The sequence below is a fragment of the Armigeres subalbatus genome, chromosome 1 (assembly GCF_024139115.2).
Source record: "Armigeres subalbatus isolate Guangzhou_Male chromosome 1, GZ_Asu_2, whole genome shotgun sequence".
NCBI lineage: Eukaryota > Metazoa > Arthropoda > Insecta > Diptera > Culicidae > Armigeres > Armigeres subalbatus.
In genome coordinates, this window is record NC_085139.1 from 133,807,044 (window position 1) to 133,831,587 (window position 24,544).

The window sequence follows — 24,544 nt, forward strand, 5'->3', positions numbered from 1 at the left end:
AATAGATACGAAGTTGGTCACTAATCTAACAGATTTTACCTTTAGTGCAATTGCTACCTTCTACCAATAATCATAATGTAACATTGATGCATTCTTTCATGGGTAACTGATCGCTATGATCTATTTCGAGGAAATAAAATTAAATTATAAAGCAACAATAATGCGGCCCATGCATATTTCTTAACTAATTTATTTTATGTAACAACTAATTAAAGTTTACTCTCGGCTTAACCAACCGTCACAATGCATATATGATTAACATTAAGCCAAGCATCATCGTGTGCACAACACATTCAAAATGCCTACGTATAAAAAACACTCACTTGAACCATGCATGCTGCATGCCAATGGATTGATGGCATGGATATCGGTAATCAAAAGCCCCGGAATAAAAATTTCTCTCATTTCTCAGTTGATCTACGGCAGCGGTTTCGGTCGGTTCGATAAAGTTAATCCGCGGGCCCGCACATAAAGATTTCGGGTATTCACGTTCCAACAAAAGTTTAAAAGGCGAACAAAAAAGTGATCAATTCTCGTTGAAAATATGCGTAAAACATTTCGATACCTGTGGCGCCCAGCCGGGGCACTGTTTTCATTAAGCCTCGTTAGTGCAGCAATAATTTTCCCCAGAGTGCCGGATGTACTCAATCCACCTGTACCAGATAGTGTTGATTTAGTAGAGCAATCGGCTGCCTTACAGGAAGGAGAACAGGACCCGGAAGTAACACCGGGATTATTCCAGGGAGACATGGCCATGGACAATCGCATGTACAAATATTGGAGAGTAGGCCTCAAGTGGGATGTTTTTCCGGAGCGCAAATGGCCCAACGGAACAGTTCCCTATGCTATCAGTCCGTTGTACGATGTTGACGATCAAGTGACTATCCTTCAAGCTATAAGAACGTTGAACTTTATGACATGTGTTAAATTCGTCCAGTGGAACGGGAAGGACAAAGATTTTCTGTTAATTTGGCCTATCAAATACCCTAAAGGATGTTGGAGCTATGTAGGAAAGACCGGTGGAACTCAGATCGTGTCGCTGCAGCCACCAGATCATCAAAGTGTTAACTGTTTGGGAAACGAAGGGCGTGCAATACATGAGCTGATGCATGCTATTGGTCTGTTTCATGAGCAATCGAGAGCTGATCGCGACCGATTTGTAAAGATCAATTGGGATAACATAATTCCAGGTATTTGCAGCATTTAATCAATGTTATTTTATAAGAACCATCATTAAATCACTCGATTATTTTAGAGATGTTATCACAAAAAAAGGTTTTAAAATAATCTATAGATTATTTTATGTAATCTATTACATATTAAATTGATTACACCCAGGTTTTACATGGTTGGAATTTATTAATTTCTCAATTAACCTAAACTTTCACAGCTTGTTTAAATACTACCTGAATTTTCTTTGATTTTTTGTGAATTTTTTCGTGGGGTTAACTCAGTGTTTCATTAACGCTATATACACATATATATAAAGATCCCAATCAACTAAAACCAAACTGTGTAAAAAAGACCTGGGTGTATCCACTTATTGGTACACACACCTTCGTTTTTGAAACGATTTCAGGTTTTTTTTTAATATAAAAAATCACAAAGGACATAAAAAAATCAGTAAAATTCACATGGGATGTCTATTAGGGTGGCTTAAAATAGTACAGGGTCCGTCAATTGAACTGCTATATTTGTGAGTAAACTGATATATTACAAAATACGTATTAGAAACGAGATTGGAAACCAGTTCTACTGTCATGGGCACGTCGTTATTTTAGTACCAGGGATCACACGCCAGCTCAAAAAATGAAGAAAACTAAAATAAGGGTTTTATCAGGGTTCATTTCGGGCTAAGAGCGGCCAGCGAGTTAGCCAGACCTGAACCCTATATGAATTTAACTGTCTGGAGTATGCTGGAAGCCACGTCTGCTCTAAAACATCATGTCTTTTGCGCACGTCCTACAGCTGCATCTGGTGGCAATTGGTAAAACGATTTTGTTTCATTGAAAGTATATATGAATTTGAAAAAGTGTTTTTTGAGCCACCTTAATGTCTATGGATGGGCTCATAACTCTTAAGTTAATGGAAGCTAGCCTAATAAAGGCCATGGTTGTGAATCATACTTAATGGATTTTTTGTTTTACGGAATTAATAGAGTTTCCTTTGCCGCTCTAACTAGTTAGCAGGGATTGAATCCTAAAGAGAAAGAACAAGTCTCTCACTTATCATTTCTGTATACATATATGATATGTAGCATCAGTGGCGTAGCCTCAGGGGTGGTTTTGGACATAACCCCCCCCGAGACAATAAAGGAAAAAAAAATCTGAACCAATTTTCTTGCTACGCCACTGTGTAGCGTACCGCGAGACTTTTTTTCGCATCCTGTCATGATAGAGAGTTGATTCGGGATGCTATACCCCATGATAAATTTCTTTTAGAAAGCTCCAAATGCGGGGAGCACTGGCTCTGATAATGCAATTTCCTTTTGTTCTACCACAGTTGCAGAAATCAACACGAAAGGAGCGAAAACAAAGCGAGTATCACCATTTTTCTGAGGGGGCTGCCTATCCGATTCTGTTTTTTTGCACTTGTATACAAGTTTGATAAATTTGTTATCATGGCTTGTTATGATTTGGAACAGTTTTTGCCTCTCTTTTATAGTAGTTCGTTATCTATTGAGAACGATTTTTGCAAACCCTGCTAGTTAGTTAATAATTGCCTACTGTTGCTCGGCAACCGAAACTGCATTCTTTTTCTCCACCCTTGACACATCCCCGAATAAGGTTATCCGGCGTTGTGTCCCATTGCGCGTTGTGTTAGTAGTGGAGTAGATTGCATAGGGAGCATCCATAAATTACTTAACGCTTGGACGGGGAGTGGGCTGCCAGAAGTGTGACGATCCATTTAACATTTTCAGATGCTACATACAGCCAAGGCGTAGGATTGCAAATCCAGAGAAGGCAAGTTCGATTCTCGGTCCGGTCTAGGATGTTTTCGGGTGGGAAACATTCTCGACTCCCTGGGCATTGTGTATCCATTGTACTTGCCACACAAGATACATCCTCATGCAATGGTGGGCATAGAAAGCTTTCAATTAATAACTAAGGAAATGCTAATAGAATTAAGTTGATAGCAGGCCAAGTTCCAGTTGGAATATAGAGCCATTGAAGAAGAAGAAGCATAGGCAATCTAGTTTAGGAATAACATCATATGCGAATTATATCTTCTTCTTATTGTTGGCATTACATCCCCACACTGGTACAGAGCCACCTCGCAGCTTAAGGTTCATTAAGCACTTCCACAGTTGTTAACTGTGAGTTTTCTAAGCCAGGTTACCATTTTTGCATTCGTATATCATGAGGCTAACCAGGGAAGTCGAGACAATTTCCAATCCGAAAATTGCCTAGACCGGCACCGGGAATCGAACCAAGCCACCCTCAGCATGGTCTTGCTTTGTAGCCGCGCGTCTTACCTCACAGCTAAAGAGGTGAAAGTTTCCGCTACCTGTTGATGGTGCTGGTTTGCGTGGGAGAGCTATCAGATTCGTCAAATCGTTGTTTGAATCTTTGTTTACAAAAGCAGATAAGTCGTATTGAAAATTTTGTCTTGAAAAGTTCCTTTCCCTTATTTGTTTACAATTGGAATTATAAAGTTAATTATTAAAGGTAATAAGCAAGAATCAAATATGAGACTGAAAGTAATAATTTGAATTAATTTCCCATAAAATGTCAAAGGTACCAGTTATTCATTTTGTTTAATAATTCAAATCGATCCTATAAAGCCCATCAAAGAACCGTTTAACCCAGTTTACCCGAAAGTCAAATTATTTTTAACCCTTTTGTTAACGACAAAAAAACTTAACGATACCGAAAGGGTATCGACCACTTGAAATGATCATAACATATAACATAGTCAGTTTCCAACCAATTTGGATGAGTCCGGTTGCTACGAATTCAGGAAGTTGTTCAGGAACGATCCACATCACACAGGACCGCTTCGAATTACATGGTTACTGGAATTCCGGATTTACTGGGCCATGTCCCAGACTTTGTATAAATTGAAGTTATATATCATTTCATTTATTCAGCTAAGGGGAAAGACTGCTTTGGCAGGTTTTGTTCTATTATTGGCAGGGGGGTTTTTGTCGACCATACTGGCTGGAAATCGTACGTACTTTGGACTCCGCAAGACGCTCCGATCGAATAGAGTTCGCAGCCGTACCAAACTGACTATCTACAAAACGCTTATAAGACCGGTAGTTCTCTACGGACACGAGACCTGGACAATGCTCGTGGAGGACCAACGTGCACTTGGAGTTTTCGAAAGGAAAGTGTTGCGTACCATCCTTGGTACCATCTATGGTGGGGTGCAGATGTCGGACGGTACGTGGAGGAGGCGAATGAACCACGAGTTGCATCAGCTGTTGGGAAAACCATCCATCGTTCACGCCGCGAAAATTGGAAGACTGCGGTGGGCCGAGCACGTAGCCAGAATGTCGGGCAGTAATCCAGTGAAAATAGTTCTCAACAACGATCCGACGGGAACAAGAAGGCGAGGTGCACAGTGGCTAATTTAAGTGTATTCCAGCAGTCTTCAAGAGGGGCCCATCGAGCTCACCCTCCTTTGGCAACGCTGCCTCGAGATGCTGTGTGTATGCAGTGGGTTGACATCAGGTTGCTTCAGTCGCTCTAGGTCGTACCGCGGCGGTCGTCGGTACCGAACATTGTTGATGACGGATAGTTTTGGGCGCTGTTTAACCTTCACCAGATAGTGATCAGAGTCTTCAAAGAAGGAAGAAGGAAGAAAACTTATATGTGAATATGTACATTATGTGGAAGGTAATGATTTGAAAAATGTATTGGAGGTAACCACTTTTCCCTTCGATAGGACACGAACCCACGACCCTACAGTACGCTAGAGACTAGTGCTTTAACCAACTAAGCTACGATGGACCTAGTCGGCCTTCGCAACCTAGCGGCTACTGAATGAGCTCGAAATTCCCAAATTGGACGCATAGTCAAATCACTCGCAATCCATTTGTCAAGCAAACACTTCCACATGTGTATAGTACACGTGAACATGTGTATACAGGGTGGCCAGTGAGTCGAGAAATCGGGAAATGCGGGAAATATGCGGGAATTGAAAGTCCATGCGTGAAATGCGGGAAAAAGTCGGAAATTTCTAGAAATTATACAAAAAATCGGGAAAAATGTAACCAGCTGTTCATGTAATTAATTCATGTACATATAATCAATCTAGTGGAAAACATAAAAAAAAACATTGTTTACAATTTTAAATGCGTAGACTTTTCCACATACTGTTTGAAACTTTTTGAGACTATCCGACTATGTCAGAAGTATACTGAAAATGATATTGAAACCAGATTTCTTTAATGTCGAGTCTAGAGCTCTTCTCGGTAGTGATAATGTAAAGCAACATGACACCTACGCTTCGAAAGGTTTCTGCGACCAAGGATATCTACGAGAGTCCTAGAAGAAGTTAATTAGCATCTCGTTGCAGCTTGTGGATTCCTGAAGATGATGCTTGACTGATACTCTCTTGAAAGCGAATCGAGGTTTGTCTGGATACTTGTCGCTCGTAGACGAGTATGCTGCCCTAGGCTGACTTATCTTTGGAACATGAAGGTGTTGGAGAAGATGGATGCCAAAATGTTGGCAGAAGCAAAAATGTTTATTCGCTCCACGGATTCGTCAATTTATTTAAAGTTAACTCTAGACCCACAATTTGAAAGGGCGTAACAGCCAAAATTAATGAAAGCTAGATTAACATTTGAAAAGGGCGTAACAGCCAAAATTTATTCCTTCTGATTCTTCTTCTGCATATAAAGCTTTATATGTGGACGAAGAATCAGAAGGAATAAATTTTGGCTGTTACGCCCTTTTCAAATGTTGGTCTAGAAAGAATACATTTTGGTACGTGTGAATCACGAGATTCGAATATTTTTCAATTGTTTTGGTGTATGGATGCGTCATTTTATTAACGAATCAATCCACTTCGCAATTTCGGCGCTTTTTTAACAGCAACATAATTATTTCATGAAATGAAGAATTTTCCAAACATTATTATTACTGTCTTCATTAACGAGATTTTCGACCTTTGGCCGGCTCATCTCGTAGTATTTTTTAACGTGAATGAAACGTGGAAATCAGCGAATTTGTTATATTTTATTCAACTGAATTTTGTCTAATTATACTCTTAGGCTGTGAACCATTCCACCGATTCGTTTAACTTTTAGTTAAAATTTGACACTTTGATGTGATATGTAGTTTACCAAAGGAAAAGGATTGTCATCGTAGCTTAACGAATGACCGCGACTTTCGACTGCTCGTACCAGACTGGTTTATTGCCTTTCGTGTTAGCACACTTAAAATACTATTTTCATCTCGGTAAAATAAATTGACGAACATGGTCGTAAAAGCTTATTTCAACTGATATCTCGTCAATAAATATGACGTTTACATAAGTTACTGAAACTCGGTAGTCAAGTTTGCCATCGTCATCGGTAGTTCGGAGTTTGACTGAGTTTCGGCAAACCCATCTGTCAAACATTGAAACTCTGGCATGCTCTGTAAAAAAAAACACGTGAAGCAAAGCAAGAGCAATGGAAAAATAGAATTTTCATCTTTGAATTTTTTGGTAAGTATTCATTCTGATTTCAATTTTTTCTGTACGGGCAGAACACTATAATCTGTTCAACATTCACACATTTTACGTCGATTTTAACATTGGAAATAACCAAAGTCATGTCCATATTAATTTCAGCTCCAGCTGTAATTAAAAAAATACCAGAGATACAGCAAGGATGAAAATTGCTTACCCCACATGAAGGAGTCAACAAATGAACACGTTAAACATCGTTGGAATCATCAGGACTAGCCTACTATAACTTGTCCTGTATCGGGTCCTGTGCTTTATGGAATCATGGAACAATATCATTAAATGGCTGCCAGAGAGAAAAGAAATTCTGTTCACTTTGGTAGGCAAATCAGGTTTGATTTAGCATTTCATATCGTTTTTCAAACAAAAATTACCAAAAATAAAATCTACTTTCGTATTGATTAAGGCTTTTTATTTCTGTTTTGATTCATCTGAAAATAAATAAAAATAATTATTCACTGAATTTCAGCAAATTCATTTACCGAATTGATCGGCAACGCACTACCGAACAGCACGGTAAATTTTGACAGCTGGGTGGTGTCGAACATTTTACGACCAATCGGTAATTCGAACTTTCACCGAGATTTTTACCGAGATATCAGCTGTTGGATTCTCGGCAATTTATTTTGCCGGCCTCGGCGAAAAAAATTAAGTGTGTACATTTGTCTTATTGCTATGGTTAGTAATAGCTGTTCTGCGTGGTTCGTTAAAACTGCGCATATCCTCAATAATGCTGACTACGCTAGGTTCCCACGGGAAGGTGAGCACGTTGCGCATACATTGCATTTCGTCGGGCATGCACACTTAATTTTTTTCGCCGAGGCCGGCAAAATAAATTGCCGAGAATCCAACAGCTGATATCTCGGTAAAAATCTCGGTGAAAGTTCGAATTACCGATTGGTCGTAAAATGTTCGACACCACCCAGCTGTCAAAATTTACCGTGCTGTTCGGTAGTGCGTTGCCGATCAATTCGGTAAATGAATTTGCCGAAATTCAGTGAATAATTATTTTTATTTATTTTCAGATGAATCAAAACAGAAATAAAAAGCCTTAATCAATACGAAAGTAGATTTTATTTTTGGTAATTTTTGTTTGAAAAACGATATGAAATGCTAAATCAAACCTGATTTGCCTACCAAAGTGAACAGAATTTCTTTTCTCTGGCAGCCATTTAATGATATTGTTCCATGATTCCATAAAGCACAGGACCCGATACAGGACAAGTTATAGTAGGCTAGTCCTGATGATTGATGATTCCAACGATGTTTAACGTGTTCATTTGTTGACCTTCATGTGTAAGCACTTTTCATCCTTTTATCTGTTATATTTTTAATTACAGCTGAGCTGAAATTAATATGGACATGACTTTGGTTATTTCCAATGTTAAAATCGACGTAAATGTGTGAATGTTGAACAGATTATAGTGTTCTGCCCGTACAGAAAAAATTGAAATCAGAATGAATACTTACCAAAATTCAAAGATGAAAATTTATTTTTCCATTGCTCTTGCTTTGCTTCACGTGTTTTTTTTACAGAGCATGCCAGAGTTTCAATGTTTGACAGATGGGTTTGCCGAAACTCAGTCAAACTCCGAACTACCGATGACGATGGCAAACTTGACTACCGAGTTTCAGTAACTTATGTAAACGTCATATTTATTGACGAGATATCAGTTGAAATAAGCTTTTACGACCATGTTCGTCAATTTATTTTACCGAGATAAAAATAGTATTTTAAGTGTGTAGAAGCTTAAAAAATGGACCTTAAATTATTTAGTTAATAAATTGACTGAGACAATAGAACTGGATAACTTTTTTGACAGTAAACGTCAAATAAAAGCACTTTTAGAATAAAACTAGCTGACCCGGCGAACTTTGTCTCGCTAAAAATTGATCATTTTTCTGATACAATTTGTTGGGTGCATAATTTATCTAGAAAACAAATTGGTGTATACAAACAAAAATTAGCACGGATCGATCTTTCCATTATCGGGTCATAATGCCACCTTCGTGTTATTTATTTGTTATTAAGATTTGAAATTCCCATATACAAAATGTACGAAAAACCATTTCATTGAATAGATTGTATTTTGATTTAGAAATGTTTCCAGTTTCATCGTAAATAGAAAAAGCAAACGAAATTGTTTTATATATAGACAGCGCCGTAGCGTGTGGTTGGCAGGGTTGGCCCCCGCCAAGGGCGCCAGGCTTTAGGGGGCGCCGAAATCCAGAATTCCGCTATGGGAAATATGACAAATTATTCACAAATTCACTGGTCCAAAGTAATACAGATTTAACCTCTTAACGATTCTCTCGGGGACTACATGTATGATGTTGGAATGCTGGGAAATATTGTCAAGTTAGAGTCTAACCGTCATTAAATGAAATTTTCAAAACGTGTAGGCGATGAATCAAAGCGGTGAATTTTGGTAAAGTGGTTGGGAAATGAATACGGTTACCAAAAATATGAGCTCCAGAGGCTTCGATGAAAAAGGCAAGAAAAGAAGAAAGCGACCAGTCGAGGTACGAGATACTAAGAACCTACAGCCAATTCGCATCTTTGAAGTTTATTTCATTCCTAGTGAAACTCCGAATTTGGAGATAGGTCCAATATTGTGACTTTCGGGAACGAACTAAGTGGGAATCCATCTACGTGCGTGTGTGGTGATTGCGCCTTTTCGACACCTCTGTAGGTGCTATTAACACGAGAACGTCATCTTGCAAGTCGGCGTAGTTATCCGCTACCCTAAGTGCACCTCCGGAGCAAATACTGCCAGGAATTACCATTCGTTTCCGGGGTTGCCAACTGTTGGCCCCAGTTCTGCGAGACGACTTCCGTGGACCAAAGCTATCCAGTCGGCAGACGACTTCTTCCGAGATCGTCGAAAAGCAACGCCTCTCGGACTCCGCTGGGTCATTCGACGACTATCCTGCTACATGATGCGCCAGTGCCTAACGCCATCTGCAAAAGTGCCACCGCTACCCAACCAAGCCATTGCCACTGTATCTCATCGCCGCCCATACCGCTGAATAAATTATAAAGGTAAACTGTAAAGAATAAATTCTATTTAGATTATTCACCATTCGAAAACTTCTCACACTCGCACGCCCTGGGACCGGTGGTCAGACCAGCAGCTTGGAGTCTAGGCTAGTCTATTTATGGGACAGCAAGAACTCCCGGGGTCATAACGTTTCAAGGTATCAGGTATCATCAGCGTGCTCCCCTAATTTGGAAATGTCTTTTTCATAATTTACTTGATGTGAAAGGAAAGGAGAGAAAAAGGAAGGAACAGGAAATGCAAGGAAAGGAGCATGAAACAAGCTTCTGGGAAAGGAGCACTAGATAAGGACCTTAATAAACCAAGGGCGAAACACAGAGTAGACTAAAAAAGCGTAAGTCAAATACATATAGTTTTTGTACGCGACTAAAGAATTCAAACCAAAAAAGCGTAAATCAAATAGGGGAACGGTTCGCCACTTCATCTCATAGCTCCTATTTCCATCCCATCAAAAACAAAGAAATGGAAAGCAATTTGGTTTGTTTAATATTTTTGTGATTTTTTTCAGCAGTGAGCACGCATGTTGACAAAAAGAAGCGACGAATTTGGTGCCGTATTTCTTTGTTTAGCGATGAGATTGATATATGTACAGTGAGATTGAGATCGGAACAGTTCCCCTACATATAGTTTTTGTTTGCGACTAAAAAATTCAAAGCTTTATCTAATAATAGATATTCGGAAGAAATTTGTGTTAATTTGAGATAAATTAGCTCATTTTATGCAGACAAACTATGCGATCGCATTTGATCCTTATAATCTTTATTGTAATGGATTGTAATTTTTATAAACGGGTAAAGGTTAACGGGGTAAGTATTTGAAATGATGGTATGCTGAATATAATAATATGCATCGAGGGATTTCATTAAGACTTTCGTCAAAGTTGAAATTTATTGGTTCAACCAAAACAACCAGTGCCACCAAACTACCGTCAGACCCACTCCAAAAAATTATATATCTTGATCCGAATAGCCCCTTGGTTATTCTGGCCATCAATCAGTACACTCCGGAATTGTTTTGTTCTTGATACGACTTGGACCAATCGCTATTCTCACAATCAACCAATTCACTCCAAATTTGAAGTTCATTGAAAGATCAGTAGTCTCTCTGGAGTTGGATTTTTCGTCATTCGAAGGTCATCCAATCCACTCCATAAAAGTGTTCTTCTTGATGTGACTAGGTTCGATAGCAATCAAACCACGGACTGGCACAATTGAGAGCTATTTTATTGACCTAATTAAATCCTATTTTTTTTTCGAGAATCCACGCACTACTGGATCTAGTTTGTTTTACTTGCATTGGTTTTTTATTGAATCTTTCAGAAAAGCGTTAAACTTCTACGTATTGGAACACATGCAGGTTATAGAAGCTCATATCCTAATGAACTCCAAAAATTCATTAGATCCTCCCCGCAAAAAAAGTTAATTTTTAATCTCTTTGCTCTGAACATGCTCTTTGTTTTGAACATTTGCAAAAGTGAGGGGCGCCCAATTAAGGTTTCGCCAAGGGCGCTGGGAGTCCACGCTACGGCTCTGTATATAGACGATCAAAATGGAAAAATGTCTTGCAATTCGAATGAAAAACCATTTCACTGAAAAGATTGAGTTTTGATTTTTGAAGGATTCCAATTTCATCTTAACATTTGTTAACATTTGTTTTATATATATATAAAGAAAAAAAGAAAAGAAAGAAGAGATATAGATATGAGTGCTGTCCAATGAGCAGCTCGAAGTAGCTCGAAGTTGTTCCCGTCCTGCTCGTTCTTTTTTGTCAACAAACGGGCATGAGCGTGACAGGAACAACTTCGAGCTACTTCGAGCTGTTCATTGGACAGCACTATGATCTTTCACGATTTTTGTTTAAAAACTTGAATATTAATTTTTATTTGGAATCAGTGTTGTCGTACACTCTGTGCAAAAAATTCTGCTCTTTAATTTTACTCCATCCAAGTGCAACTAATAGAAGGATATTTGAATTTTCTTAAAGTCATGTCAAACAGTAAAAAAATGCACGCCAGAGCCACAGGAGCGCGCGCGCTGAAAATACACTCCAGTGTAGAGCAAATTTTTTTGCACAGAGTACGACAACACTGTTTGGAATCTTCAAAATTATATCGGGAATTTTTCATGAAATATCGGGAAAAAGTCGGGAAATATGCGGGAATTTTAAAATGTAACTTAAGTGGTCACCCTGTGTATAGTATAATGTGAACGTGTACTATACACATGTGATCACATTTTATTCCATTTTTAAACGTAGAGCATATGTTGCCTGAACCAGAAGGCGAGGTGCACAGCGGGCGAGGTGGATCGATCAGGTGGAGGACGATTTGCGGATCCTCCGCAGACTGCGTGGTTGGCGAAGTGCAGCCATGGACCGAGCTGAATGGAGAAGACTTTTATGTGCAGCACAAGCCACTCCGGCCTTAGTCTGATAATAAATAAAAAAATATGTTGCCTATTCTAAGCACACAAGTCCTTTGGTTACGCGTATATAGGGAGTGAGTGCTAGTAATGGACCCCTTAAGAACGGATATTTACTTCAATCGCTTCGCTAGAGTCAGACTCATGACATAATGCCGTTCTGTAGCACCAGATGACAAGTAACAGTTATCAGCAATGCGTTTCCTACATGAAACGTGCTAAAACATTCATTTTTGCTACTAAAATAAATATTTTAAAATAATGTACCCAGATTGCCTATTATGGCCACCCCTGGGACCATAATACGCAACATACAGTTTGTTTACATACGTATTATGGTCCCCCCTACAGTGACTATAATAACAGTGTCGTCAAGTGTCAGAATTGGAACAGAATCGTCTGTCAGTTCCATACGAATGCGCGTTCCAAACGAGCAGGAGACCTGTCAAACGTGCCACATGGCGTTACTCTTCTTATAGGACTCTAGTCCCCCCATTTGATTTCCATGTTCCATTTCCACATGTTCCTGTTGCCTATTATGGACCCCCCTTGTGTGCTAGTAATGGACCCTCTAACGTATTTACTTTTCAGTTCAAAATCAAAGTTAATTGCCTATTTCCGGGGATTAAACCACCCGACTTGGACGTTAATTTACAATATTATGAAAACTCATATGTGAATATGTACGTTATGTGGAAGATATTGATTTGGAAAATGTATTGGAGGTAACCACTTTCCCTTCGATGGGACTCGAACCCATGACCCTACTGTAAGGTCATGGGTTCGAGTCCCATCGAAGGGAAAGTGGTTACCTCCAATACATTTTCCAAATCAATATCTTCCACATAACGTACATATTCACATAATTACTTTTACAAATTAGTTAATATAACTTCATTTTTGTATCCCAAGCCAAAACAATTGCATGGAACAACTACCCTGATATGTGAAGCAACTTTATCCAATGGAAATTTGCAGGAAATCGTTGATTCCAGCGTTAACTTTTGGTTTTTGTTCAGGGGGTCCATTACTAGCACTCACTCCCTACCCTCAGGCCTTTCTCTAGGGGTTTCTTGTATGATTGAGGATTTATCCGAGAGATTTTCTTGGATAGCACAGAACATATGTAGTGATGACGTTCTATTTGAAGGATCACAAAGAGCATGTACCATTTTTGAAACAAGTCGATAGACTCTTGGTTACGAGGTTGGAGGTTGAATAAGAATATTCAGCCAGACATATTTTGTTAATAATTTACGTTTATTTTACATGTCTTTTATTTTGCATTACTTTCGCCCGCGTTCGTGTGTGTGTGTGTCGCTTGCCGTGACCAGTAACCGTGACCGTGACCGTAATCTGGATCTCACTGGTATTAATCCTGATGCGACGGTTGACGCTCGTGTTGGGCTTGTGCGCTTTGAGCGGCACACGATCGCTTCCCAGTCAATATAAAATCGTACAAATATCGTACGTGGTGCAATACAAGATGCTGAATTGGAGAAGATATACATACATGTTGTATGGAAAAGTACCTCTATCGCCTCCACTTCAGTAGCCTACACGACACCATATACGTTCATGTGTTGACTGGATTTGAAAGGACCAGCCTATAGACACATGCAGCTTTTTGTATAAGTTTAACAGAGACCACTGTCAAACCTTTGATAGAAGTCCCTTCAGAGATAAAAACCTCTTTTAGTTAAATTAAAACTTATTTCAGAACCAGTACAAAGCAACAGATAGGGTATCGCCTCGTACCCCGGCATCCTATTGCCATTCGGCTTATTTATAGCCGGGATTGCAGCTCTAAGTTAAATTTCAACTAGTTGCAAGTGATGATACACGATTATGAAGGTGTTTCAGAAATGTTTCTATCAAGAGGTGAGCCAGGCTAGGGCTGAAAACCTTTCAAATAAAGCCAATTCTTTATTTTCTATCTTCGGTTTTATAGCCTGTGACGGGAATGGGATTCTGCCTGAAATACCATACGCAACCCTATCATATGTCATCTAGATAAACTCTGAATAATTCAAATGTTTTTTTTTTATTTCCAGCATTCAAATCCAACTTTGAGAAGCAATCGCTAAAGAATACGACGTATAACTTCGAGTACGACTACAACAGCATCATGCATTACGGGCGAAGCTACTTCAGCGTTGGAAAGGGCAAACTAACTATTGAACCCAAAATGCCTGGAATTAAAATTGGGCAGCGGCAAGCGCTAAGCAAAACAGACTGCCTGAAAATTAACGATTTGTATGGTTGTTTGGATAACCCTAGGCTCACAAAGAAATACTACAATCTCTGTAAAACGCTTGGAATATAATCATGTGTGTCTGTTGAGATTTCTTGTCATGTGCCATTCAAGGGAATGTTGTTCGTTAATAAATAAATAAAACCGTAATTTATTGAAAAGTGAACTGATATTTATTTTATTTCTTCATCGAGCAACCTCGTGGTGTGCTATCATTAAATACACTGGAATGTCACCGCTCTTGTATCGAACGGATCAATCCGAACAAAGGCCTGTTTACTAATACAGCAACAGTTCGCTAACTGGGCGCTTTTTAACTGGACTGCTTTTTAACTGGGCGTTCGCTAACTGGGCCAAAGCCCAGTTAAAAAGCAGTTATCCGTCAAAAAACAAAAACAAACACTAGGCTGCGAGGGGAGTCTAAATGGTATATTGTGGTCGTTCCATGTAAAATATTGATCACAACAATGAATCGTAAATCCCCTCGACAGCCCAGTTAAAAAGCGACGCTCGTTAACTGGACTGATGTTTTAGCCCAGTTAGCGGATGGATGCTGTAGTTCTTGGTTTATTAATCCTTTTTTTTTTTGGTAAATGATTGCCTTTTTAAATTAAAATTTAAACCCATCAAACCGATTGTTACGAACGTGATACTCGACTGATGCTATATCACAGCAATTAGGATTTGTAAGTATTTTTATCTTCTTCCCGAATTTCTCCGGTGCGCGATCGATTTTTGTTTTAAACTTCGGAGGGTGGAAATTCACTTTCTCTAATCTAAATTAAAAAAAACTAATTCGCATCTTTCGTGTTCTGCAGTATAAAACTGCAAACATAAATCAACTAAAAAAACAATACTTCTCTTACGGCTGATTTGTTTGAATTAAATAGATTATCATTAAGATTAGAGATAAGACGAGTAGCCTAGACTAAATCTAGTAGAGATGAGACAAAGTACAGCACAAATGTGACGTATTTAATCGTCAAACTTTATATGCTTCGTACTACTGCTAGCTCCACTAGAGCCGTTGCGATAGCTACTGGAGCTACTTCCGTAGCTATTCGAACTTCCACTGTAGCCATTTGACGACGAGCCTCCATAGCTTGAACCTCCGAACGATCGCTTCGCACCACGGTCTCCGCCTCCGTACCGGTCGCCACCACCGCGACCAAAGTCACGTCCGCCCTTGAATGTTCCGAATCGGTTGCCACCGCCGCTGCCGTAGCGGTTGATGCCACCGCCGCCCATGTGACGCCACTTGAGCAACTCCGGGGGCACGTCCTGTTTGGCTTCCTCCAGGATCGAAACCAACTCCTTGGCCATCTTGCGCTCGTTCGACGTGAAGAACGTGTACGCCTCTCCGGTGGCATTGGACCGGCCAGTACGACCGATGCGGTGCACGTAGTCCTCCGTTTGCTGCGGGTAGTCGTAGTTGATGACCACCTTGATACCGTCGACATCTGTATTGGGGGCAAAATGTACGAATTAGTAATCGCTGGTTTTTTTTCTTTGTGGTTCAGTTAGAATGGTGGAAAATACTTGTTGGAGATCGGTCTTATCAATTTGCAATGATTAACATTCGTAGTAGAAAAATGAAAGAAAAATGTTTGAGACAAACAAACAAATAAAAAAATATGCAGCTAAGAAAATGAGAAAAATTCATTGGGACTGTAAAAGCAGTTTTTTTTTCAGGCAGAGATATCGATTATATTATCTTTATTTCAACATATCTGCGTATAAAAGTAAGTAAGCGATTTTATGTCAAAGTTTTCAGAAGCTTTGTTATTAGCTGAATAAAAAAGAACATGTTAACAATAATTAGGCCATCTCAATGTATGCTTTTTAGCCTTACATTGATGAATTAGCCAAATGATGAATATGACATTTCGTATGATACTTTTTTATGCGGTGCAACACTTAGGGCCGTTTTCTTCACCTCCGCTTAACTCTTAAGCGATGCTTACCCATACGTTTAAACCTGGTTTAAGTACTAAGCGGAGGTGAAGAAATCGGCCCTTAGTCTAAATACCATATCAAAAAATGGTGCGTTCCTTGACTTGATCCAAAGTTAGGGTTTACAGACTAATAAAGTTAAAGCTAGGGAAAGGACTAAAGGTGCTATTTTCTCACTCCCATAAGAATGCATAACAAATCCTCAAAACCCTTTATACGGCAGACGAATTTAAACAATTTATTACCGAAAACAACAATAAGACACAATATTTATATGGTAATTAACTCAAATGTATGTTTGTTATACATTAAACAGTTAAGAAAAATTGATGGCAATATAGTTGCTACTGCCTTGCAAGCGGGACAAAATTGGTGGCAATATATTTGTCACTGCCTTGCAAGCGGGAAAACAGGCAACAAAAATAAGTCATTTTTAAACATTAGGATGTACGTAAAACAAATCAAAACAAGGCACGTTACCGTGGAAGCACCATATTTGACGCAGGTCCAAACTTGGCGCACTCTTAAATCAAATGATGCAGAAAACCTATTTTCGCCAAAAATATATCAACGAATCAAGCTAGATAGCTTTATTTGCTCTTCTTCTTTGCATATATGGCATAAAAAGCATATTATTAATGAAGAATCAATTTACCCTAACAAAATATATGGAAGTCATACTCATAATGCGTCAATTTTTTTCGTTCTTAGCCACAATGCTAAGGATCGAATGATCATTTTTTCACGCAAAATAACTTTTGTGAGAATCTTTTACCCCTACCTACAAACAGCTGAGCATTATGAGTAAGCTTTACCTTTACGTTGAACATTGCAACATTCGATCGCATTTTCAACCCAAATGTTCTGCGTCAAATTAGGCTCCACAATGCATTGTGATGTTCCTAATTAATCTTATCATACGAATAGACAAGGCAGTGCAGTTGAGGTTTATTACTCAATAATAGTCTTAGGAAAAGCAAAATGTATTCATTAAGTTTTAACTAACTCTCAACTACTTTAAATATTAGTCAACATTGGATCATTCCACTAAGTGTCCAGCCCATGATAGTATACCTTATACTGCTTTCGATTTTGATGCGTTTATTTAACGCGTTTCTTACGGGTATTTGGTAATTATGCTCTTTTTATATGCTAGTTTTAGAATTCTTGCGAGAAAACAATATTTTAATATAAATTAGTATCATATAATTCAATTTACTTTTTTTGTACGAAATTCTAACAAACCAAAATAATGAACACATTTTCAATTTGTTACTCTGTCGCTTTCCTGTCGCTACTAGTCGTGCAATCCTGAATATGAAATCAAACAAAAATATGGCTGCCTTTCTCATATAAGCTTCAGTTTATGTTAATAGTTCATTGAAAAAATGTATATAGATGGGCAGCTCATATTTTTTGAGATATATCTGCCGGTCACGTAACACTTGCAGATTGGTAGCTTCAATGTGGTTCTAAAAGCGTTCATATACAAGTTGCGTTTTCTGTATCCTTCTCAGTTTAGACAGAAGCTATACGAACTTCTCAGTTTATAGATTCAAAATTGCAGATTACCAAAGAAAGTTATTTTTTTATTACAAATACAACAGACCATGGTAGGCTGGTTATGTAATGAAATGTAAGAGTTAATTTTCCCGTAAATATATATTTTGACATGATTCTTGCACCTAAATAAGAAGCATTTTGAATGATGTGCAGAGTTCATGAAACTAACAAAACACTTACATCCCACAGAGCATATAACTTGCAGAACAACTGAACAAAAAAAATAAAATGCCTCTTTGTATAATTAATAAACTTTTTATTTTATATCGTACCAAGTTCTATTACACTGTCTTTATATAATAAAAAAATAAGGCATTTAATTGATTGAGTTTTAACATAGTTTTAAAGTGCGTCAAATTAGGAACAACTTTGCGTCAAATAAGGAACATAGTAAAATTAGTGCGTCAAGTTGGGCACCTCAAGTACTACATAAAAACAGATTAAAAAACTAAGAAATACACTTATATTTCGAAGTTTCATTATTTCAACACATTCTATAATAGTAGTAAGCTCGTTATGCAGAATATTAAGCGAATCCATATTGAAATTATTTTTTAAATAATGATTCTTTTAAAAAAATTTCTTAACTGCGTCAAATATGGTGCCTCCACGGTACATTTGTTAGTGAAGAGTTCTTGTCAAAAAACGCATTATAAGTTTCGCAATTTCGTCAATGGGGAAAAATATATCTTTGTTGTTTTATTTAACGAATTATAAGTGAACCTAAACCTACGATCGTTCGTAAAAAAACCGTTCTCAAATTGAAATTTCAAATTTTTTATGGCTCAAATTCATCTGGAATGGTTCTTAGTTAGCAAATGTAGCCACTACATGGGGAATAATAAGTAGAGCTCTTAATAAATAGAAAAAAAACATATAATTTGTTGGTGGCAATCTTGAAAGCAAGAAATTAAAAAAATCACGAAGATTAAAACAAATCAAAATTATTTTTACATTTCCATTCCATTGTTTTTTATATGATGAATATGGAATAAATCAAGCTCTATCTGGAATAAGGGCGAATGTCGCCAGAGAGATTATTCTCTTCGCCGACTTCCCCTCTTTCAAATTAAAGTGACAAGCAGATGATTTCGTTGCGGTTTTTCCCCTCAGAACGAAAGAAAACAATGAAAACTTGCATTCTGAGATGATAAACCGCGATATAATCCTCTGCTTGTCACTTTTATTTAAAAAAGGGGAAGTCGACGAAGAGAATCCTCTCTTGTGACATTTACCTTTTTACTAGATAGAGCTTGATATATGATGAAGAAATGGAACATGAACATGAACGTTACATGCTTTTGTCAGCAATAGCTCTAATTTGTTTCAAACTTTGTGGGGTAAAATATTTGTTATATGTAGTAAGGAGTATAAAGAAAGCCAATACAAAAAAAAAGATTCCACATCCTATGATCGCATAGCATTTCCATATTTTTCGAGTTTCTGATGGGACCAATATGAGATCATTTGCAATATACTGTTTCTTCCGCGCTCATCACGAAAACACTGCAACGCCATACCTTTATGGGGCGAAGTTGAGTTTTGTATGTGCCGAAGAATATTGCTGTCCGAACGAAATTTAATTAGCACCGGCATGTGAACAGCAAATCATCACAAGCAGCGACTCTATGTTCGGATTTTTCAAACTTTACATAGCAATCGATACTGACCTCTCCTCAACACGTTTGTTATACAAATAGAAATATGAAAAGGTTTATCTGAATGGATGAATGAACTCATATTATAAGTGGGTGAATGGTGACGGGTGATGATAATCCAAGGAATGAACCAGATACAAACCATTAAGTCCAATACATAAAACTTCTCATATTTTGGAATCCGGAAGCGCCTCCCGCATCCAGCATTGCAACTGAACACAGAAGACAATCCGGGATTTGGGGTATTGGACATCAACATTCGCAGCAAATCACAAGTGACACGAGGAGTAAGAAGCTACCCCCTCCGAGGAGGTATGTACGTCACCAATCAACCAGCAATCTCAACGACTCCGGATTTGAATTCCGTCTGTTTCGTTGGTCCAACACTGAATATGACTCCGTGACGGTTGCTAAGTTTCCTCAGCAACGATGCCTCTGTTCTGACCGCACTTGATCCACAAACTCCTACCCTGGCGCTTCGGTAGAACGTGGATCTGTGCGGGTGGTTGGAAATGCTGATCGACGGTGATTAGTGACAATAACCTCACATCACAAAACCCCCATTCCGCGAGGCCGAATTGAAATCTTCATTGGATGAGGATAGAGTGCCATCTCCGCGACTATTTCCGTTTGTTCGCTGACCTTATTAACGCGATTAGCCCAGAGTGTTTGATTCACATACACTTTTCCCGGTTCCTTGTGGGGCCTACCGCGAGGCCTCAACCGGGTGAAACATATGCAAAGCGCTGGGCGTACTTTGAGTGCAATTATAACGGAGATGCGCAGTTAGTAGCAATCTCAAACGATTGCCACTTGTATTATCCCCATCACGAAGCGTTCCGGCCTCTGGAAGCAGAAGAGTGAGAGAAAAGAAAATGAAAACGATAGGTGAATCAGCTGCTACAAAGCCTTTCGGGGGACTTGAATCATTCCAGGTCAGGTCGACAGGATGGGTACACGAAATGGTTAGCCATATCGTAACATGAGTTTAACTGTCAGTTGAATCACATTTTGCCTTAACTTAAACTCACTTATCATAGAATTTCAACGGAACATTGAAGCGCATTTTTAGATCATAATATTGGCACTCGCATTATCATGGGAGCAAGTGGCATGAGAGTGCTCTCTTTGTCGATTTCACTTTCACGCTGTGACTTAATTGCGAACAAATCATTTGCTAGCCACGTCTATTCAATGGAATCTCTCTGGAGATTTATGCTCTGTGAAAGCTATCCGTAAAATTACAGCATTGATACATTAGAAATGTAACCGGCCTGACCTGGAATCATCCAAATACTGTTCGTAAATGATCCAGCGATGAATCTATTTGGAAATGGCCCACTCTAATCTACTTGGTATATTACTACGATGGGAGTTTCCGCGTCTGCTCACTTGCTGCGACTGTGGTTCGTATATTACATTATAATAATGATCGATAGAGAAAAAAAAAATACAACATGATGGCTGTTATTTGCACTTACCTAGTCCACGGGCAGCGACATCGGTGGCGACCAAGATGCAACTATTTGAGTTACGGAAACGGTTCAGAGCCCTTTCGCGTTCCTGCTGGCTCTTGTCACCGTGCATGCCAACTGCGTCCTGGCCGTAACGGCGTAGATAGCTGGTGATTTGATCGCACTTGCGTTTGGTAGTGCTAAAGATCAGAATTTTTCCGGCGGGTCCTCGGGAATGTAGATTGTCCAATAGTTTTCCAAGCCTGTCATGAAAAAGCACGTACATAAGTGGGTGAAGTTGAATAAATCTAACTTAATTTTTCAAAAGAAACAATTTTCGATTATGATGAATAATTTCGATTTCAAATTATCTTTTACAAACATGGGTGCGAAATCGAATTTGAAAAACTGGGAAAAAGGAATGTATCTTCAACGTTCATCACGAAAACACTGCAACGCCACGAAGACGATTGAGTTTTGTATGTGCCGAAGAAGTTACTTTTCGAGCGGTTTTTATAAGCACTGATGGGACAGAGGTACGTAACTTAACATCCCAACCAGCGACTCTGTGCTCGTAAAACACCTAACAGTCAATAAAACGAAGCTAATTGAGTTTGACTTCGTCTGTGTGTCCATTTTGAATACTTACTCTTCGTTTTTCTCGTGTTCCTCGATGACTTTCACGTATTGTGTAATGTTGTGATTAGCAGATAATTCCAACGAACCAACGTTAATCTGGACGTACTCTCCGAGGAAGTCTCGGGCCAAACGCTGCACTTCCTTCGGCCAAGTGGCACTCCACATCAGAATCTGACGATCAGGCCGAACTTGTTCCAAAATCTTACGAATCTGTGGCTCGAAGCCCATGTCCAGCATCCGATCGGCTTCGTCCAGCACCAAATAGGTAACGCGTTGAAGAGTGGTAGTGCCAGTTTCAAGAAAATCAATCAAACGACCGGGAGTTGCGATAACAATCTCAACACCACGGCGCAAATCGCTAGCCTGGGGTCCCTTGCTGGAGCCTCCAAACAAGCACGTATTTCGAACGTACGACGATGATCCAAAATCAGTCGCAACTTGTTGAATCTGCTGGGCCAACTCGCGGGTTGGGGCAAGAACAAGAACCAGAGGGCCCCGAATATTCGGGTCCGGCTTCTGGTGGTTGATGTGAACAATTGCTGGAAGCATGTATCCAAGTGTTTTACCGGAACCGGTTTTGGCTACGCCAACCATGTTTTGGCCACTGAGGGCAATCGGCCATCCTTGGGCCTGAATCGGAGTAGGTCTTTGAAAACCTTGCTTTTCAATTTCGTTCATAACGTAGTCCGGCATGTCAATTTCATCGAATTCAGTAATTGGTTTCGGACAATTTCCGATTAGTGTAATGTCGTGCTTCTCCAAGAATCGATCAACTTCGCGCTGAGGGCGATTCTTGATAGACGCATGCTCGCGATAAAAGTCCTTCTTGAACGGAGCCAGTTGCATTTTGCTCCAGTTGATTCTCTGGAGGGGTTTTGACTCCATGGACCACTTCTCGCGGCCACCGCCGGATGAGCCACCGAAGCGGCTTCCACCGGCACCTCCACGGAATCCACCACCGTCACGACCATCCCGGCCAGACGGGCGTTTGAATTCCGTTCCCGTGCGCTTCACGCCACGGTACGATTCCTTCTTGTAGTCGTCACGTTCGAATCTCGGAGCCCTGGAATGGAATAGCAAAATAAAGTAAATAATTAATACAAAATAACTGCTCGTACGGCCGAATCGCAGAATAATATGCAAATAATAAATTGTAGTATTAGGTGGCGGTCTTTTTTATCGTCCCAAGTCATTTGAACTGATTGCGACTTATCATAGAATGGTCACTTACACACAACAAATACTTTAGACTTGATGCTTAAGTAGCGACTTTTAAACGCCAGATGGTCTCTCCAAACGCTCCAAACTTTATTAGAAAATGTTATCAGTTGTCAAAAAATCGTTTAAACTTATTGTTCTTAGTACCAAGAGCAAACATTGAAGCCAGATACTTCTGAATTTCAAAATGAAGCAATGATTGATTCATTTTATGCTTCTAGTGGAACAGTTCGCACGGCAGTAAACGAGTTTCGCTATTCTGCGGTAAAAACCCCATTTTCAACATTTGTCCCACATTTCGAACCAAATCAACGTTTTGTCGTTGTCTGTATTTTAGCAAACACATCACAAACACTTGACAACAACCGTTACTTCCTTCTTCAGCACCGAAGGCATCAAAATGACGTCACACATCGTACAGCTGACTCATTCGCACCTGAAATTCACTTTCCGTTATGTTCCTTGAACTTGAACATGACGTTGCTATGCTCACCCGGCTGGCTGATGGTGAACGACGTCACAAACAGCAGCACGTTTTCGCTCATGAAAGTGATCTATCACAAGTTGTTTCAGATTGCAACGCCATTTTGTTTTTTCACCCCGTAATGGAAAATCACTTTTTTGGTGAATTTCAATGAAATCGACACTTGAATCGACTTTAAAATGTTAAAATGGGAATTGATTTACAATTACAAAACTAAATATTGATTAGAATTCTCATTAAAGTAAAATTTATGAAACGCCACGTGTAAAAAGCAAAATCCGGATACTTACATTTCACTGAATTTATCGTCGTTCTCCTCGTCGACTGAAAATGATGCGGTCGAGTAAAAACTGTACTGCTGAAGAACCGTTAAATTCCGTTTCGAAGTGGCCTGATACCCTTGCTGTTGTTGGTAGTAGGCGATGGCTTCCGGACGCTGCAAGCTGAAGTGTCTTGCGGCGAAGATGGAACTACGACGTGCGCTACTGAAAGGTGTCGATTTGCTGCAAGCAGAAACGATGACTGCGGTTAGTGCCCGTTTCGATTGACGAAGAAAGGACATAGTGGTGGCCGTCGTTCTTGCGGGTAGACACCCTCCGGGAGGTAGGAAAAAAAGGTTGCGGTCCTGCCGCACACTTCCACTGAAAATGTGCCCCACACGCGAGCAACGAACGGAACCAACACTCCTCGCGATGCTTACCTAATCACGGTCACTGCTGGAAAGAAACCACGCGAGAAAGCTACACTGAAAAGGGACACGATGAGAAAGCAACTAACCGACGAGAAACGAACTTTGACATTTAAATATCCCTCTCAAAATGTACCTGTCAGCAGCAGGGCTGGACAAAACATACCTAAAACACGTTCATTTATTTGTACCCAACCGGTACCGCCTTCTTCAAAGCAAAAGTTCTGCGGAAAATTTAATATTTACTATTCCATAAACTATCATAAACTATATTTTTAGAACTACTATGAAATTTTCGTTAAATTAGCCTTGGTTTCAGAAAAATGCATAACTGTTTCAATTCATGTGACGACACTCCGCCTCGCATTCCGCTTCATGGTCCACAATCGAGTTTTACTGCGAGCATAGTAATTAATTTTAAAATCAAACGGGTTTGTTAATTGTCATGCACTTTTGAGAAAACGTTTAAGCAA

General features: G+C 39.4%; 2 protein-coding genes across 3 annotated transcripts; one reads left to right on the forward strand and one right to left on the reverse strand.

Annotated features, from left to right (window-relative positions):
* The first annotated feature begins 381 nt into the window (after positions 1-381).
* Positions 382-14,580, forward strand: LOC134205145 (hatching enzyme 1.2). Its single transcript, XM_062680105.1, has 2 exons — positions 382-1,190; positions 14,215-14,580. Exons 1-2 carry the CDS (start codon positions 545-547, stop codon positions 14,484-14,486), a joined length of 918 nt encoding a protein of 305 aa, XP_062536089.1. The 5' UTR covers positions 382-544; the 3' UTR covers positions 14,487-14,580.
* LOC134205141 (uncharacterized) lies at positions 14,565-24,217 on the reverse strand. Of its 2 annotated transcripts, XR_009978068.1 has the most exons (6): positions 24,084-24,217; positions 23,674-23,886; positions 21,692-22,744; positions 21,070-21,305; positions 19,731-20,434; positions 15,735-15,874 (listed from the first exon to the last, which is right to left on the reverse strand). XR_009978068.1 is itself a non-coding variant. In XM_062680098.1 (5 exons), coding segments are annotated over exons 2-5 (1,776 nt in total). In that variant the 5' UTR covers positions 23,676-23,886; positions 24,084-24,214; the 3' UTR covers positions 14,565-15,389. The 2 variants fall into 2 exon arrangements, 1 of the variants encoding a protein (XP_062536082.1); XM_062680098.1 differs by lacking the exon at positions 19,731-20,434 and having other exon boundaries at positions 14,565-15,874; positions 24,084-24,214.
* Between the last annotated feature and the right edge of the window lie 327 nt (positions 24,218-24,544).